Source organism: Nesoenas mayeri (genome assembly GCF_963082525.1).
Source record: "Nesoenas mayeri genome assembly, chromosome: 25".
In the NCBI taxonomy this organism is placed as follows: domain Eukaryota; kingdom Metazoa; phylum Chordata; class Aves; order Columbiformes; family Columbidae; genus Nesoenas; species Nesoenas mayeri.
In genome coordinates, this window is record NC_137549.1 from 2,359,340 (window position 1) to 2,376,618 (window position 17,279).

At 56.9% G+C, this 17,279-nt stretch overlaps 2 protein-coding genes across 2 annotated transcripts; both read right to left on the minus strand.

Moving 5' to 3' along the window:
• Positions 1-3,158: 3,158 nt before the first annotated feature.
• LOC308049485 (C-type lectin domain family 2 member A-like) lies at positions 3,159-4,743 on the minus strand (the record flags this gene model as incomplete). Its single annotated transcript, XM_080359167.1, has 5 exons — positions 3,159-3,315; positions 3,720-3,823; positions 3,930-4,105; positions 4,207-4,299; positions 4,710-4,743. The coding sequence occupies 5 exons, from the start codon at positions 4,741-4,743 to the stop codon at positions 3,159-3,161; spliced, it is 564 nt and encodes a 187-aa protein (XP_080215293.1).
• Positions 4,744-8,635: 3,892 nt separating this feature from the next.
• Positions 8,636-12,129, minus strand: LOC308049486 (killer cell lectin-like receptor subfamily B member 1B allele B; the record flags this gene model as incomplete). The annotated part of the gene is made up of 5 exons (XM_080359168.1): positions 8,636-8,810; positions 8,891-9,006; positions 9,214-9,368; positions 9,569-9,697; positions 12,045-12,129. The coding sequence occupies 5 exons, from the start codon at positions 12,127-12,129 to the stop codon at positions 8,684-8,686; spliced, it is 612 nt and encodes a 203-aa protein (XP_080215294.1). The 3' UTR covers positions 8,636-8,683.
• Positions 12,130-17,279: the final 5,150 nt, after the last annotated feature.

The window sequence follows — 17,279 nt, forward strand, 5'->3', positions numbered from 1 at the left end:
TGATTTGTCTGGTTTTGGAGCCTGTCCTGATATAAGTCCCTTTCTCCACCCTGACGGTGGTTCAGAGACCCCAGGGGTCCCCCCGCAGAGTCCCGTCCCCAGGCAGCACCTTTCTCCGTCCCCAAGAGCTGCTTTGCACAAGGGGGTCACCCCAGCGGCTGCGTCCCCCGGTCCCAACACAGCAGCACCATGTGCGGGTCACACCGTCCTCATTTCAGGTGGAAACGGCCCCGTCCTGAGCCAGGACATGGAGACCCCAGCCAGCAAATGCTCCTGGGAATCCTGCCTGGTCACCAGCAGCCGCCGGGACGTCCCGGAGTTCAAATGCTCCTTGAGTTGCTTCCAGCTGCAGCTCAGACAGCGGCTGTGTGAGCCAGGGAGCCACAACGTCACAGGTACCGTTCAGCATCACCCGCAGCTTCGGTGCTGGGGACCTCGCCTTGTTGCCCCTTTTCCATGTGGAAGGGGGACAACAAGGCCAGGAACATTGGGAAAACACCGCAGGATCCCCAAGTCATCCCAATTGCTGTCCCCATCCCCATCGCCCTCTCCCTGCCCCACCCTGCGCCCATCACCTTCCTCTATTGCTCCTCTTGCTTTTCCCCCATTACCAAGGGACATTTTTCCAGCACGGGCAGAGTTCACATTCCCCAAAACTGCACCTGGAAGTGCTCCAAGGGCAGGAAAAGCCTCAAGTGTCCCAAGGGGGTGCAAGAGCCCGGTGCCCCAGCCCTGCCCCTCGCCCGCGGTGCCCAGGGGCTGAAGCAGCGCTCACACTCATCCTGTGCCGCAGGCGCCGCGGCGTGCCGGCTCTGTCCCGCCGGCTGGCGGCCGTTCGCAGCCAAGTGCTACTGGGTGTCCAGAGAAACCAGCACCTGGGAGGAGGCGGCGGAGAACTGCGGGTACCAGCGATCTCAGCTGGCGGTGCTGGAGAGCGCGGAGGAGAAGGTGAGTAACTGCGGCGGGAAGGGCCCGAGCGGCGCCTCTGCTTTGAGCTTCTTTTAAGCTTTTCTTCTGGCAAAAAGCCACGTTGTGGTTGAGGTTTCTCCTTCCTGGCTGGCAAAGCGCCCGAGCCCACACAACCAGTGTGATGGGTCAGGATGAGGGACCTGGGGGTTCAGCTGGAGAACAGGAGCTGAGGGGAGACCTTCTGATCTCTGAACTGCCTGAAAGGAGCTTGGAGCCAGGGGGGTCGGGCTCTGCTCCCCAGGAACAAGCACCAGGAGCAGAGGAAACGGCCTCAAGTTGCGCCAGGGGAGGTTGAGGTTGGATCTGGGAACAATTTCTTCCCCAAAGGGCTGTGGGGCATTGGAACAGGCTGCCCAGGGCAGTGCTGGAGTCACCATCCCTGGAGGGCTGGACAGACGGACATGAGGTTCTCGGGACATGGGGCAGTGCTAGCGGTGGGGGAACGGTAGGACTCAATGGTCTTGCAAGTGTTTTCCAACCAAAATGATTCTATTATTTCAGGCGGAAAAAGAGCCTCAAAATAGAAATCAGAACTCAAGTGAGGTTAAGGGAAAAGGGCAAATACATGTTGCCCCATCTATGAGATTCCAGGCTCCTCTGTCACCCCAAAAAAACCTGCTTCACTGAATCATCCACACAGAGTCCCAGGCTGGTTGGGTTGAAGGGACCTCTGGAGATCATCCAGTCCAACCCACCTGCTAACACAGGGTCACCAGAGCAGATCACACAGGGTTGTGTCCAGGCGGGTTTGAATGTCTCCAGCCCTGTCCGTCATCTCCAGACCACACTCCCATCTCTTCCAAAGCACCCACCAACCCCTCCAGCCCCCAGTCAGCACCCGCGATGTGCCGGGCCCATCCCGGCCAGACCCTCATGGGCAGGATCAGGTCTCTTGGCCGTGCGATCACCTCTGAGTCTCTTCTCCTCTCCCAGGCTTTCATCGGGGAGATGACCAGAACCAGCCCCGGAGCCTGGATGGGGCTGAGCATCGACCAGACGCGCGGGCAGGAGTGGAGCTGGTGGGACGGATCCGCGTTACAAGCAGCCCTGTGAGTGCCCCTCGCTCCGGTTCACGAGCAGGTTCCAACAGCCCCGGCCCAGGGGAAATGTTTCCCAGCGCGATGCTCAGCACAGACCCGGCTGCCCCCAAAATCCCCCTGGAGGCGGCAGCAACGCTCGTAGGAGCGAATAGAAACCAGAGCAACACGGGTTTGTTCTCTGCAGCCCAGCTGCGAAACAGGGAGAAGAGAGGGGAAAAAGCAATTAAACCCTTATTCCTATTATATAGCCAAATGCAAAGTGCAATAATGTGTAAATTGCAATCGATCCGACAGAGCTAATATTTGTTAGTACACACAAGGGGGTGTGGGGAGGGGTAATTATCTTCTGGGGTGAGCACGGGATTACCGATAGTTCTGCTTTCCCAACAGCTGGAAAAACAAGAGGGTGGTACCATCAGCTGAGCTGGCAGCGGCTGTGCCGGTTCAGGTTGTGGGGGGAAAACACTGTGATGAGAGAACTATTGTAACTGAACACACGGCGCGGGCGCACGGCGCCAGGCTGATGGCCGTCTCGGTGCTCCCCAGGTCGCCGGTGCTGGGTCCCGTCCAGGCGAAGGCTTGTGCCGCGATTCGGGGCGATCAGCTGCGTTCCCACATCTGCAGCGCTCCACTGCAATGGGTTTGCCAGAAACAAGCCACCGAGATTTAAGCCGGAGGAAATGACCAGGAGAACCAGGACAAACTCAGCGCTGGGTAATTCACCGGGACGCCAAAACACATCCCAGAGCAGCGGTTGGGGCTCCTGGCTGAGGTCGGGGTCTCCACTTTGTATTTCTGCCCATTGCCTCCAGATCCTCCAAACCCAGATAAAATCAAACCAAAACCAAAACCAACACACACAACACCGAGGACGGGAAAAGCAGCGGGACTGAGCTCCGCGGGGCAGCGGCAGAGCGGGGAGTTTTCCAAACCCCTCGAGTGTCCCCGAGTGTCCCCGCCGCTGCAAACGCTGGAAAGGCACTTGTGGTCAAAGCCCGAGCGAGGATTCTTTGGTCTCAGTTTTGTGTCAGCGTTGTGAGGCGTTTCTGCTTTTGTAACCCGAAACCAAAATGAATTTACACCATTGCTAACACGTCGTGGAGGGTTAATAGCAGCTTGTGATTGATCCCCTCTGCCCAGGGGGACATTTCAGGTGAAATTGGGGAGAGTTTCTGAATCCTTCCGAATGGCGCTGGGCGGGTTTTGCCGGTGGCTGCAGAGAGAGAATTTCGTCTGGGAGCACCAGTCGCTGCTGATCCCGTCCTGGTTGATATAGGCACATTGTCCCTTTCCCCGGACATCAAACCTGCATCAAAGAGCAAAGGGAAAACTCAAAGGGGTTGCTGTTGGCCTCAGGTCGGTGGCTGAGCATCTCCCAGACGGGAAACAGCGCCGCAGGGAGCAGGAACACCCTTCCCAGCACAAAAAATGCCCCACGAAGAACAAAACCCACGTCCCCTCCACAAAGGAGGGAATAGTGTCGGCTGTGTGACCCCGGGAGGGTTCATCTCTCAACCCCCGCCAGCATCTGCATCCCACGGACCCACAGACTCTGGTCCAAGCGCTTCAGCTCAAGCAAGAAAAGTCGTGCTTAATTGCTCTCAACTCATTAAATTTATATATATATAAAATATATATGTGTGTTCTGGCATTCAGTCCCCAGCCCAGCCCAGGACATGGTTTTGTTCTCCAGAAGAACATGGGATGTACCAATTGTTGAAGAGAGACCCGTTGACCCATTTCCAAGGTCCAGACTCTTCCCTTTGGAGACCCAACCAGTAGTGCAAGGAGCGCCCATAGCGCAAGAGGAAACGCTAGGGTGGGAAAAAATCAACATCAGTGATCTATGTTCATGTCACACCCTCCATGGGAACCCCAAATCGACTTGGAAACACCGGTTCTCAGGAATTTCCTGTTTACCAGCTCCTCCCAGCTGTCGATGGTGGCCAAATGCGCCCCCAGAGAAACGCACGCGATCCGACTCCTGTTCCACTCCGCTTCGTCCTCAATGAAGTAAAAGCACTTTTCCCTGTATGCAATGCCGTTGTCCAGGCAGCTGGGAAGGACGTGAGAGGGGCAGGACGGGCATTTCTTAACTGGAAAGGAGCAGAACACATCCTGGTGACTCAAGCCGGTGGGTTTTCTCCAGGGGAGGAGAAGACTTTGGGGGTCGGCACCTCCACCCTCAGCCACTTACCCGCCAGCGCGATGATGGTGAGGAGCAACGCGGCTACGACCACGGTGACCCCGATGGGGACCTTTTGATCCTTAATGCACTTAAGGCTAAAACCTGGGTACAAACCACATGGAAGATCACAAAGAGCAGCCCCAGCTCCCGCAGCTCTTGTGTTCCCCGCTCAGGGGCCTTCAGCGCCTTGAAATCCGGCCACAAAGCACGTGGGGGTTAAGTGGGGTGCAGGCTCGGTTCAGGGGTGCGTCCCAGTGTTTCAAAGGTCTCAAGGATTTTTAGGGCTGTCTGACCTCACTGAATCCTCTCCATCCCACCACAATCACAAGAGATGGGCACCATCCCCCAGACCCACCGTTTGGGCCACCCTGTGCCTCCCGCAGCTTGCAAACAGCTTTACTTGCATCCTCCTGCCCCTCTCCCCAGGTATTTTAACCCAAATTTTAGCTGCCCGCGTCACACTCGGCCCAACCACAACCTCCCAAGGTCCCCGTGGCAGGGCTGGTGCTCACCGGTCCTTTGCTCTGCTCTCTGCTGCGGCAGCATCGTTACAGCCGTCGGGTCTTCGCCTGTGCCAAAGCAAGAAGCCCATAGAATGTAAAGAGTTACTGCTGATGCTGTGTCATTATTCAGTAGGAACTAACTAATGGTGGCTGTCTTCCTCTTGGGACAGCAAAAGGGAAAAGCATAATTTCTCCTGCAGCTGGTTTACATGCACAGCAGGAAGAAAAACACGATTTCTGCCTTCAAAAAACCATGATCCACTTTGTTTTTCCAAACCAGCCTTGATTTTACCAGCTCCTGCCAGCCCTGTTTGCCCTGGGGAGGTTTCGTCTCAATTCTGTCCCCATTTCTTCAGCTACAAGGTGTTTTCAGCACCAGGACCCTCAGGTCACCCCACGTGCTGCTGGATGGTCCTTCAAACCCGTCTGAGCCGCGTCCCCAGCACAGAAACCAGCCGCTCGTCTCCAGGGCAGCTTTAAAGCCTCTGGGAAAGGGGCTGGTGCTCAGGTACCTGCATCACTAAGAGCTCCTGCCATCCCTGGTGCTGCGGAGGGGACAGATGGACCCTCTGGGGACGAGCGTGTCCCTCAGCTCCGCCGGTCCTGCTCCGTCCAGGGCTTTGCCAGGGCACTCCTGCCGTCACTGAAAGAAACAATTAACAAAATCATAATAACGATAATAAAACAACAACCACCAACAAAACTCATCATCCCCTCCAAACCTCAGTGCTGCACTCGCAACACTTGTGTCTAAAAGCTCCTTTTCTGCTGTTCGTTCCACGGTCGGTCCGTTCACTCCGAGTTCTGAGGCACTGTGAGCACAGTGGCCAACGTGGTGCTGAAGAAGCTCATGTTCAGATTTATTGCCAATAATACTGATAAGATTTACATTATCTCCACCTGCCCTTTGGATCTTCCTCTGTCTGCAGCCAATATTTTCCAGGTGAGAACCACCTCCACCAGTTGGCAAAGGTAAGAACTGGATTTGGTTTTAATCCTCAAACATTTGATCTCGAACAGGGTTTAAGTGACGCAGCATTTCGCTGCTCTCCCCAGCACCAAATGATTCCCGCTGCAGCGGTGAGTGTGGGCGCAAACAGCAGGTGATGGGGCAAGAGGAGCAAAAGCACCAAGTGAGGAACAGCGGAGAAACCAAATCATCAGGAAATAACCCCAAATACTTGTGGGAAATAACATGTTTTTGTGTCCCAAAAAAGCCTGTCTCAAATATTAAAGGAGAACGTTGTTCTAGGTCGTGACCTCAGTAGGAGGAAACTATGGCCAGTGGCTCATGGAAATAAAGGCACTTTTGTCTGGTGCCCGAGGGACAAAGAATCCCCGCAGCAAACAGGAGTGAGTCCCCTGTCCAACAGCACCGGGATGGTGCTGCAGCAAGAGAAAAACCCTTTAACTGGGAAAACAGAAAGGAAATGTCACTGCTCCACAGGCCCCAGCTCACCCTGTGCATGCTGAGCGGAAAATGGGCTTTTCTGTGCCGGCTTCTTGGTCCAAAGCAGCTTCAGTTTCCAGCTTCCAGGAGCTGCTGGGAGAGGAGAGAGAGATAAGAGATGAGATAAGAGATAAGAGATGAGATAAGAGAAAAGGGAAACCAACTTCCACTGCCAGTTCTTTTCTCCACGTGGAGAAATAACTGCGTTTCCCCTCCGCGCCCGCAGCCTCCAGCCAGCTGAGGGTTTGAACCCACGCAGGGACGCTCTCTGCTCCCCAACCCAATCGTATCCCCGACCCGTAGGACGGGAGCCAGAATCCAGCAAATCGAAACAAGCAGAAGCGTCTGAGAACCGATACCGAGCCGGTGCTGAGAGCCGCCCCTTCCAGTGCTCCCTGCGGTCACCACTCCTCTGGGCAGCACCGCCCCTTAGGAGCCGTTTCTTATCGCCGTTTCTGGTTCGTTTTCTCAGTGAACGTCTCCCACCCTCCTCTGTCTCCCAAAGGGAGACCCGGGAAGCTCTGCGTTCCAAACCCAGGTCAGGCTCCACCAGCACCTGCAGAATGGGGGCAAAGCTACGAGAGGCCCCAGGGCTGGACGCTGTGGGTACAGCAGGAGCAAGTCCCGTGGTTGCCGGGACGTGATTCAGCACCGATTGCGGTTCTGCTGCTGATGTGATGACTAAAGACCTCAAAGAACTGGTTTTTTTCCAAGTTGTAATGCACCACTCCAAGGAATGAGGCCAGATAAGGCCATGAGCCGCAGTAACACGATTTCACTAAAACATTGTACATACTTATGGAGCCAAGAATTCCTCTCGACATAACAAAGAATTAGGCTCAAGCCCAAACCTCTTTCCTTCAGGTTTTTACCCCGGCTCCTGCTCCATAATTCACCGCTTGGTCCCAGGGAGAGGCCGGGGGGGGCAAATGTCTGGAAGCCCCAAATTTCAGCTCTCAGCTCCATTACAACCCACTCCCAGCGTTTCAGCCCACGGCGCGATGCCCCAGCAGCAGGTGGGGCGGGTTGGGCTCCCTTGGGTTGTCCTGCCCAGGTGGCAACGGGTGGGCGTCTCTTGTCTCCAGCCACAAATAGAAACACAGGGGAACCCTCGGCTTCAGAGTGGCCTCCGAGTGGAAATAAAGACCAGAGGAAACGCTGCGACAGCATCAAAACAAAGCAGGTCGGCTATAAGACAATTGAACTGCAGGATTTAAAGCTACTGACCTTCCCCGGCTCCCTCCGGCCCCAGCGGGAGCTGCAGGCGGTGCCGCTGTGTCCTCCGCCCGGGGGAGAGAGGGGATGGAGCCAGAGATGGACCTTCCCCCTTCGCAGCTTTTTCCTTCCCCCAGCTCCTCCGCACCGACCTTAGTAAATACGCTCACGCTCATTTTCTGGATTAAACCAGCAGCTGCTGTAAATTCCAGCAGGAAAACAAAACTCAGGGCAGTGTGGGCAGTGGAGACGGCATCGGCTCAAAAACATCCCCGCACGCAGCTCTCGCCGCCCATCGTCAGCATTTCTGTCCCCACCAGCCATGACAGTGACACACGGGATTTTCAGGCGGCAGATCGACCTGCCCTCCCCACACATGAATATCTGCCGGTTCCCCAGCCAAGGCCTCTTCCCCTTGTGAAGTACACGGTTCCGTTCCACAGTCAGCATGAAGAACGGCCTGCAAACACGTCACTAAACCACTGCTGGGGCCAAAGGCAGCAAACACAACTATTTATAGGCTTGACAGTGGGATGGTGATACCACATTTCCGCCACCCACATCACAACTGCAGAGAAATCATCAAGAAAGCACAAGTGGTGCTGGGGAGGGGGCTTGTACCTGATAAAGATGCTGGTTTCTCCTCTCCTCTCCTCTCCTCTCCTCTCCTCTCCTCTCCTCTCCTCTCCTCTCCTCTCCTCTCCTCTCCTCTCCTCTCCTCTCCTCTCCTCTCCTCTCCCCTACTCTACCCTACTCTACCCTACCCAGGACACTGCTTTGGGAGGTTTGCGCTATTTTTGGAGGTTTATTCTATAGGGAGATGCTCTGATCTCCTCCCTGTCACCCCGATGTGGCAGCCGTGGCTTGGACTTGCAGCCACCCCCATGTCCATGTCCCCTGTCCCCCTCCTCGGGTCAGCAAACTGGGGTCTGGGTGTTCGCGCTCCTTGGGTCTGGCCCAGGCGCTGCCTCGCAGCCATTCACCTGCCGCGTGTTTACTTTTGGATTGCTTTATTTCTTCTTAATCCTCCCCCCTGGACAGAAAGGGATGGGTACAGTGTGCACGAGGGTGTGCACGAGGGTGTGCACCAGGGCGGGTGTGCACGAGGAGGCTTCTCTGGTACAGCAGGATGCTCCTTCCACCCCTCCCCGTGAGCAAACTTGCTTGGGAACACCACACGGAGCCAAATTAACGTCATAATTAATTGGTGCAGATCTGCTGAGCAATGCAAGTACCGCAGCCCCCACCGAGGGCCTGATCCTGGCCCGTGCCCAAGTGTCTCTCCTGCTGTTGGCCCATTTTGTGCCCCCCCGCCCCCTCAGAGCTGGGTGGCTTCTTTCTGGCAGATCCAGTGAGATCCCGAGCTGCAGCTTTGAGACGTGATGCTGTTCCCCTTCAGCACCCCACAGTTTCCTCCAGACCAACGGCCCAGCCAGAACCTGGGGCTGCAGGAAGATCCTGTGTCACAGCACGAGAGTCCCTGGGGTGCCCCCATCCCGACACCCATCGCACCCCAAGCGCTCACCGTCTCCAGTCCACACGGGAGCCGTTCAGCCAAGTCCAGTGCTTCCCATGAGAGGGGCGGGAGAGGCCGATCCAGAAGTAGCTGCTGGGTTTCCCAATGACTTGTTTTAGGAAATCCTGTGTCGGGGGAGAGGGCAGGTGGTGACACTGATGTGTCACTGATCGCCATCCCAAAACAGGCTCCAGCCTGTCCCCACGCAGCCCCGAGCCCCACCAGTGTCCCCCACACTGACACCGGCCAAGGCTCCGCAGAGGTTTGTGCACAGGGGTGGGTGCTGAGCCCCGGGACCCGTCCCACATCCCCGATGCCATCGGTCCCTTTACCAGCTCGTCCTCGTCCTTCAGCATCAGCAGCTCGGCCCCCCGACTCGCACAGTCCCCCCGGCTCTCGATCCACAAGCGCATCCCGTCAGCAGCCCAAAAGCACTTGGTCCCACTCGCCATCCAGCCCCCGGGGCAGATCTTGCACCCCCCAGCCTCTGAAAGACAGGCGGTGCCATCTTCAGCCACCAAGAAGCCACCTTGTCCCCTGCCCATCCAAAGAAGGACAAGTGTTTAAGTCCTGCTGGCTCCCCAGGAACACGGGGACGGCCTGAGCTTCACTGGCTTCTCCAGTTTGGGGGTGCTGCAGGGTTTTGGGAAAGCAGACAGTGTGGAGATGCGTTGTGGTTGGCGTTACCTTGCAGATTTGGCAAGCAAAGCTCTTTCCGCAGCTCTGAGCGGATCTTCTCCAGGGTGCTGTTGCCACCTCCTGCGTTCCCGCTCCCGTTTTTGCAGCTTTCTGGGTTCTCCGGCTGCTGGTGCAGAACTGCAAGGGACGGAGCGAGCAGGGGAGAGGGACGGGCTCCCCAGGCACGATACCACCCAGATCTACGTGCACTGGTCCCCGCGGGCTGCAGGGAAGCGTCTGGGCTGGATCCTCACACAAAGTGGGTACTTGGAGCCCTCCAGCCCCCTCACCCTTCCTGTGGTCTCAGCTCAGCCCAGGCCTCGATCTGAGCATCTCATGGGGGTGGGAACCAGCCTGGGGGCCCCAACCCAGAGCAGACTTCCCGTTTTGGGTACGGGGTCCCCACCTCTCAGCTCAGCACCGCGCCTGCAACCGCCTTCACTCGCTGCTGCTCTGCGTTGCCAACAGGATGTGGCCCCTGCACCCCTGCGCGAGATGGAGCATGAGATACGGAGCCATCAGCCCGGCCGGCTGCAGAGAGCCCGGGAGCCTCTGACCGCTGCGGAAATGGCCTCTAGAGCACAAACCAGCTGTGCCAGCCCCAGCTGTGCAGCCCAGAGGGGCCTGGCGCAAGGGCGAGGGGCTCTGCACCACCTTCCCACTACCCCTCGCAGCACAGCGTCATCACAGACAGCTGCAGTGCGCACAAAAGGCTTCCAGGTGATGCATTTTGGGGTTTCTCTCCAGTTCTGAGCCCACAGAAATTCAACCATCAGCCGTTGCTGCTCGGACGTTGCATCAGACCACCAGTCGTTGCTGGTCCCGGTTCCACCCCGCAGCAGGGACAGCAGATCCCTACAAAGCCACCGGCTCAGGGCTGGTACCCAAATCGCTCCCGCATCCTCAGAGCATCACCTGCGTTCTGCAGCTCTCGGAGCCACGAAGGGAGCTGAGCCTCATCCCTTTGCTCTTCCCTCCACACCCGTGTGCCAAACGCTTGGCAGATCCATCCCCAAAGTTCAAATCCACACCCGAGACCCTTCCCAGCACAAGATCCATTGGATCCCCTTCCCCTTTGGAGAAGGATCTCCTCACCAAGATCCACCAGACATCTGAGACTCCGTTCCAGCTGCTTGTTGTGCTTCGGGGGTGCCGTGGGTCGGGGCAGCAACAGGTGCCACCAGCAACATCACACCCAGCACAAAACTCATTCCAACAGGGCTGCGTGTGACCCTGAGCTCGGCCACAGGGTGTCAAATCCTCACCCCGACACAGCTGAGAAGTTTCCAGTGGTTTTCGTCTCGCTGGCCAACCAAAATAGCCAAGTCTTCTCCCCCCACCAGTTCTATGAAATTCTGATAAAAGCCACAGCCCATAAAAAGCAGATTTGCCTCCTACACAAGCACCTGAGCCAGCACTCCCGGAGCAGGGACCCTCTCTTTGGATGGTCCCCTCTCCGGATCGTCCTTTGGTTGTCCCCGTGCCAACAAGCAGATCTACTCACACGAGCATCCCATCGCCACCAGGGCCACCCCGAGGACAAGGTTCCCGGTCCAGCCGGCGCAGAGAGCCGCTCGGTGCCACCGGGGACAGCTCGATGCTGCAAGGGAAAGGAGCTCTTGGCAGAAAAGCCCTGTCCCAGCCCCGCATCCAGCCAGCCAGACCTGCAGCGCAGATTCGGGCTCTTTCCTCCCCAAAATCCCTCTGTGGTGCTGCTGCTGGTCGTTCTACAGCTTTGGTCGGTTGTCCATGTTTTGCCATTGCCACCCTCCTCCCGACCCTGCTGGCGCTGGGGAAAAGATGCGCGTGATGAAGTTGTGTTGGTTCTACCCAGATATGCAAGAATTGGCAATTTCCTGGATGTTGTAAAGTCACTAGAAGCCAAGGGTAGATGTGGACCAAGATGGGAGGGCAGGATGATGCTTCTGGCCAAAGCCAGAGCTCACCTGGACCAGCAAAGGTTCGTCATCTGCTTCGGAATAAAACAGCAAAGGAGGAACATCCGATTCCGCCTTAACATCAGGTGGTGGGTCTGGCAGAGTCCTTTGAGCTCAAAAGGGGTGTGTTTGGGGCAAATCGTGGAATTCTTGCAAAGAAAAGACATTGTGGGATGCTGCCTGAAGATGCCGTCACCACGCAGAGATCTCTTCCAGAGGGGAAAGAGCAGCAGTTAAATCTTGGCTGCAGGCAGAGCAGGCGCAGCAGGAAGGGTGAGGGAGGTGTAAGGGGACAACGTGGTGGCCGCGGGCAGGAAAGCAGCATTTCAAAGGTGCTGGTAGGACTCGGGCAACACTGACCCCATTTCAAATAAACCCTAAAACCATTTCCAGAGAAAACTACTGAAGGAATCACAAAGAGCAGACGGGATCCTCCATCGCTCCCCACAGCCACGGGCCCTTCCCTTCCCGCTTGGGGGGCAGGAGCCTCCCAGCACAACCACAGCCAGAAAGTAAATATCCCCCAAAAAACCCCTCAGTGCACTTACTGCCAGGCTGAGGAAGCGAATGCACTTTCCTGCTGCACCTTCCAGACCTGATATTCAGGTCAGCATAGACAATTTCCTCGGCCATAGCGGGAGAGGCGGGAGGATCACCAGCGGTGCCTCTGGCTCCAACGGGGCCCATCCAGCCCTGAGAAAACTGGCTTTTTCTGCGGTTTTTCGCTCCTCTGGTTTATCTCCACAAGTTCCTCTCCAGGCCAGAGCTCTGCGGGGAGAAGTAAGAGCCTCTGAGCGCTCGGCAAGCGCAGCGAGGCTGCAAGAAAGCGCATGCGATGCGCTGGGCAGCCCGAAAACGAAACTTTACGCCCTTTGTGCTGAATTGAGCCAGGGAAAATGTGTTTGTCTCATCAAGGGAAGCAGCTCCTGACAACGTGAAGCCTTTTCTATTCAACGTTGAGCCATATTCTTCTAAGGTACCAAACAAGACACCCTGAATAATTGAAAAAAGGCGCAAAGAAACCCAAGATCCACAGTTCGGCAAATGGGCCGTTCCAGATTTTGCTTCACTCTGTCCAAATGGGTCATTTTGCACGAGAAATAAGGTGTCGTGGCGAGAATGATCCGCGACCTCCCAGAACGTTCCTACCAGGATTGAGAGAATCGGGAATTTTATGAAATAAATAAAACCAGATCCATTCCACCCTTATCTCCTCCCTTCAGCTGCTCGAAAGGTGTTTTCTTGCCTCGGTCACTGCTTCTCCCCACCCAAACCTATCCCAGCATCGCCACTTTTACCAATTTCCCTGCAATTTCACTGGTTTTCCAGCCTGGGTTTAAAGCACATCACCATTTTGCTGCTTTACCAAAAAAACTCGGGAGATTCTGGAAACAAGGGGTTAGAAATGAGCCCTTTGGGGGGAAAGATGGAAAATGGCCCAAAAAGCTCAGGAAATCAAGCTGTTCCTCTTCGTTCCTTGTTTTCAAGGCATTTCCAAGAGACACTCAGCTGCTCCCTTTGGGACCCGGGACTGGAGCAACTGAAGGGCGGGGAAGGTCAAAAATGAAAACACAGCCCCAAACTTATAGAAAATATAAAGGTGGGAAGTGACACGTTTACTGGTTTCTTTGGAAGATTTGCTCATCTTTTTCTGCACCGAGGAAGAAATCCCATGCGAGGATTTTTCAGCCCCAATGAGAGGAAAAAACAAACTGTCAGGACCTATTGAAACAGCCCCAAATTAGGTATTTAGCCCTTTTTAGGGGAAAGTGGATTCCAGCCTGGGCAGTGTGAGCACACGGAAGGGGCTCGATTGTGAGCAGAGCAGGTAGAGAAAACCCTGCGGAGATACATTAGGAAATTTTATTTGAGAAACACCAAACACAGGAAGGGTTGCGGCTTCTCGACCAGCAACACACACTTTAGTGTGAAGGTCTGCAGGTTTTAAAGGCTTTTCTGCATCTAATCTGACTGCACAGAGGCAAAGCAACAAAAGCCGAGCTCCCAGAGATGCTGCAGAGCTGACAGCCTCGCTGAGCTACCTGTGCTGTGTCCCTTATGAAAAAGGGGGGGCTGCGGTTCACAGCATCAAAAGGTGCCATGAGAAGGGCAGCTTGTCACAGCTGCCACGTCCATCAGGTCATCTTGAGCTGCTGCAGCCCCAAAAGGCCAGAGCAACCCTGACCCGGGGGAAAAGGCGCCTCAAAAAGGGGGATGTGATCCTACGTCTCCCACTTTTCACCCACCGCAGCCTGAACCCGGCTCTGATGTGCGGGATTCTCTCTCTTTGAGCTGGACTCGCAGCCTGAATGGGGCAAAGATCGAGAGGAAGTGAAGTGATGTGAGTGCTACGAGAAGGGAAATAAAACCAAAACAAACAAATGTCATGGGGAAGAAAAATAAGAAAGTGGAACCTCTGCCCATGGCAGAAGCCTCCACAAATAGGGTTTTCCCAGCTAAGGAAGAAAAATGGGCTGAGACTGTCCCAACAGCATCCCCAGCGCTGCTGGAATCTGCCCCGACTGGAAAGCCCAAGGATGGACGGACTGGGAGCACTGGGAAGGGGCCGTCCCGCACAGCCACCGCTCGCAGGGGACGCAGGGAGGTCTGTTCACCCACCAGCAGGTGGGTTTGTCCCCAGCGCCCACGGCTGCTTTCAGCTGCTGCTGGGGCTCCTGCGGCAGCAGCTTCTGGGGGGCGGCACACAAGCCCCCGTGCGCAGGAACACAAGGGCTGATGGGGACAACAGTGGCTTTCAACAAGCACTTTGAGGAACAGAAGGGACACACGTGATTATTTACCAATTTTTAATTACAGAAAATAGTAGTAAGGTCTGTATCGGTAACAGGTGCCACGCGAGGTCACTTCACGTCCCAGCACAGGGTTGGGGAGATGGGCCGAGCTCCCTGCGCCCATCTCATCTGGCAGCAGCACCTCGAGCTCCATCACCACAGTGCAAAAGCAGATTCAGGGGAATTGTCAGAAAAGCAAGATGAGCGCTGCAGTGGGCCCAGGAGAAAGAAACCAGTTCCATGTGCAACCCCGGCTCCCAATCCACACAGCCAGATGTCACCATCCCCGGTGTCTGCCCCTCCTGCAGGTCCCTCTCCTTGAGACCGGGCAGCGAGTTGTTACTGAGACCTGGAGAAACCCAGAGCTGCAGCTGAGGGAAGAACAGCCCCAGGTCACGCTGTGCTGCTGGAAGAGGTGAAGCTGTGGAGGTCCCAGCATGGAGAAGGTCCTTTCTCCATCCTCTCTTTCACATGATGACTTGGGGCTTGCTGCAGAGATACGGCCGGAGCCGTGAGCAGCTTGAACTCACAACACCACGGCCATTCAAAAACGCACACTCGCCTTGGTCGTACACCAGGTACCTGCGACAAGAAGCACAGACAGCGCTGGCACCCTGGGGGAGCGGCTGTCCCCTCAGGCAGCAGGAGGGGACAAGGGCTGCCTGCACGGGACAGTCCCCACAGCCACGTCCCACCGCAGGACGGTCTCCCCACGGCCCTGGCTCGCAACGGGACTCACGTGTGGTTTAAGCTGCTGCCGCTCACCCACTGCAGCCGCCCGTCCCGTCTCCGCAGCCCAAGCCGGTGATCAATGTTGCCCGTGAGCTCTGTGTCCCCACAGGAGCAGCTGCAGCAGCAGTATGGAGGGGGACCCGGCCAGCTCCTGGTGGACACCAGCCACCTCTTCCCCGTGCACCTGCCCTTCGCCGCATCCCCCCTGCACCTGGACGAGCTCCACATGCCCGATGCCCTCAACCTGCCCTTCCTCGTCCGCCTCTGAGCCCAGCCCGGCCCTGGGCCACAGTGAGGGGGCTGAACCCCCAGGGCTGGGGAGGCCATGGAGGTTTGGGGACAGCACTTTTGCGCATGTTGTTCTTCTGTTGAGCAATTTATTTATTGGAATCCAGGTGCATGTTGTGGCACAGCCGGGGCCCGTGGCAGTCTGCGCTGGGGCTTTTGGCCACGTTTTAATCCTTTGAGGTTATTAAAAGTCTTTGCAGATAACTTTGGTGTCTGGGGTGGTTGTGCTATTTGCAGGCTGAGATGGGGGACCTTGAGGACCATTGCTGGGGTTTTTTTGAGCTATGGAATGGTTTGTGTTGGAGAACACCTTTAAAGGTCATGTGGTTTCAACCCCTGCAAGTGGGAGATCTTTCACTAGATAATATTGCTCAAAGTCCCATCCAACCTGACTTAAAAGGCTTCCAAGGTTGGGTTTCTACACATCCTGTGGCAACCTCTTCCAGGGTCCCACCACCTTCATTGTAAGACATTTCTCTGTTAAGTCCGGTCTGAATCTAAAATCCAGCCTAAATGCTCTTTCCCCTTTCCCCAAAGGGCAGGTGGCCCATAGAGGATTTGGAGGATAGTGAGGGTCCCACAGGGGCTGTGGCGAAGCACAGAGAAGTTATTGTGCAAGCCCTGAGGAGAAATCTGTGGATGAGAAGCCCTTCCCCTGCTGGGGGATCCCGAATGGGCAGACACCAGGCTGGGGCTGTTTCACTGCGCTCCCTCCCCCTCCCACACAGAAACGGAGCAGTTCTGGACAAACAAGGTTTAATACAGAAACACAAGAGAAAAGGTCCCAGAGCTACTCTGACCCCCCACCCCAAACCCACCACCCTCCTCCCACACCCTCCAACCCCCCAGACCCCCAAACACACTCGCACTCCTCCCACACACCCCAGACCCCCCACCCCCAAATACTGCACCCTCGTCTCCCAACCCCCACCCCCGGTGTTCTCTGCTCTAATCCCCCCCTCCCACCCCCCTGCTCCCTGCCAGAGCCCTGCGCTTGCTGGGGGGCTCTGCCGAGGGGCTCTGCCCCCGCTTCTGCCCCCGCTGCTCCCCTGGCCTGGGGCTGCTGGCGGGAGTGTCCTGGGCCACCCCCAGCACGTCCAGGGACCAGTCGAAGATCTCAAGGGCCTCCTCCAGTGGCACCTCTTGCAAAGCCGTGAGGTGTCCCACCGTGTCCCCAGAAGCTGTGTGGTGGGGGGCAGCAGAGGTGCTGGGGGGGCTGGTGCTGCCCAGGGGGCTGGTGCTGCCTGGCAGTGTCCCCATGGTGGTGGCCGTGCCGGAGACACTGAGTGGTCCCAGTGGCCCCTCGTGCCCATAGGTGGTGACGGACGTTGGCAGCAGCGGGGAGGCTGGGGCCACCAGAGTCTCGTGTCCTTGTGTGTCCCCAGTGTCCCCAGACGTGGGGCTGCTGCTGGCACCAGTCTGGCAGAGCTGCCCCAGGGCCGGGGGGCATCCGAGGAGCTGCAGGGCCTCCTCCATCAGCTCCTCGTCAGAAATGCCCAGGCTGGCTCCCAGGTCCCCAGGCTCCGCAGGGTCAGGAGCTGTGGGGCCGCTGCTGGAACCGTCTTCAGTGACCTCCACGGCATCCCGGGAGACACCAAAGAGCCGATGGGCCTCTTCTAGCAGCATCTCCTCGGTGACATCCTGGAGAGCTGCTGGGTCTTCCTGGGCTTGGTGTCGGGGAGCAGCAGAGGAGCTGGTGGGGACGTTGCTGCTCCTCCGGGGGTTGTTCCTGCCCCCAGGTGTCCCCGCAGCGGTGGCCGTGCTGGAACTGTAGGGCTGTGCCCGTTGGCCCTGGATGTGCTGGTAGCCGGGGATGGGCGTCAGCATCAACACAGGGGCTGGGGCCACCGCTGTGCCCTGGTGGCCGTAGGGCATGGCCCACTGGAACTGGAACACCCGGGGGTCGAACCAGCAGCCGCACGGTGCTCTCTGCAGCCCTGTGTGGGGGAGAGGGAGCCGTGCTGGGCCGGG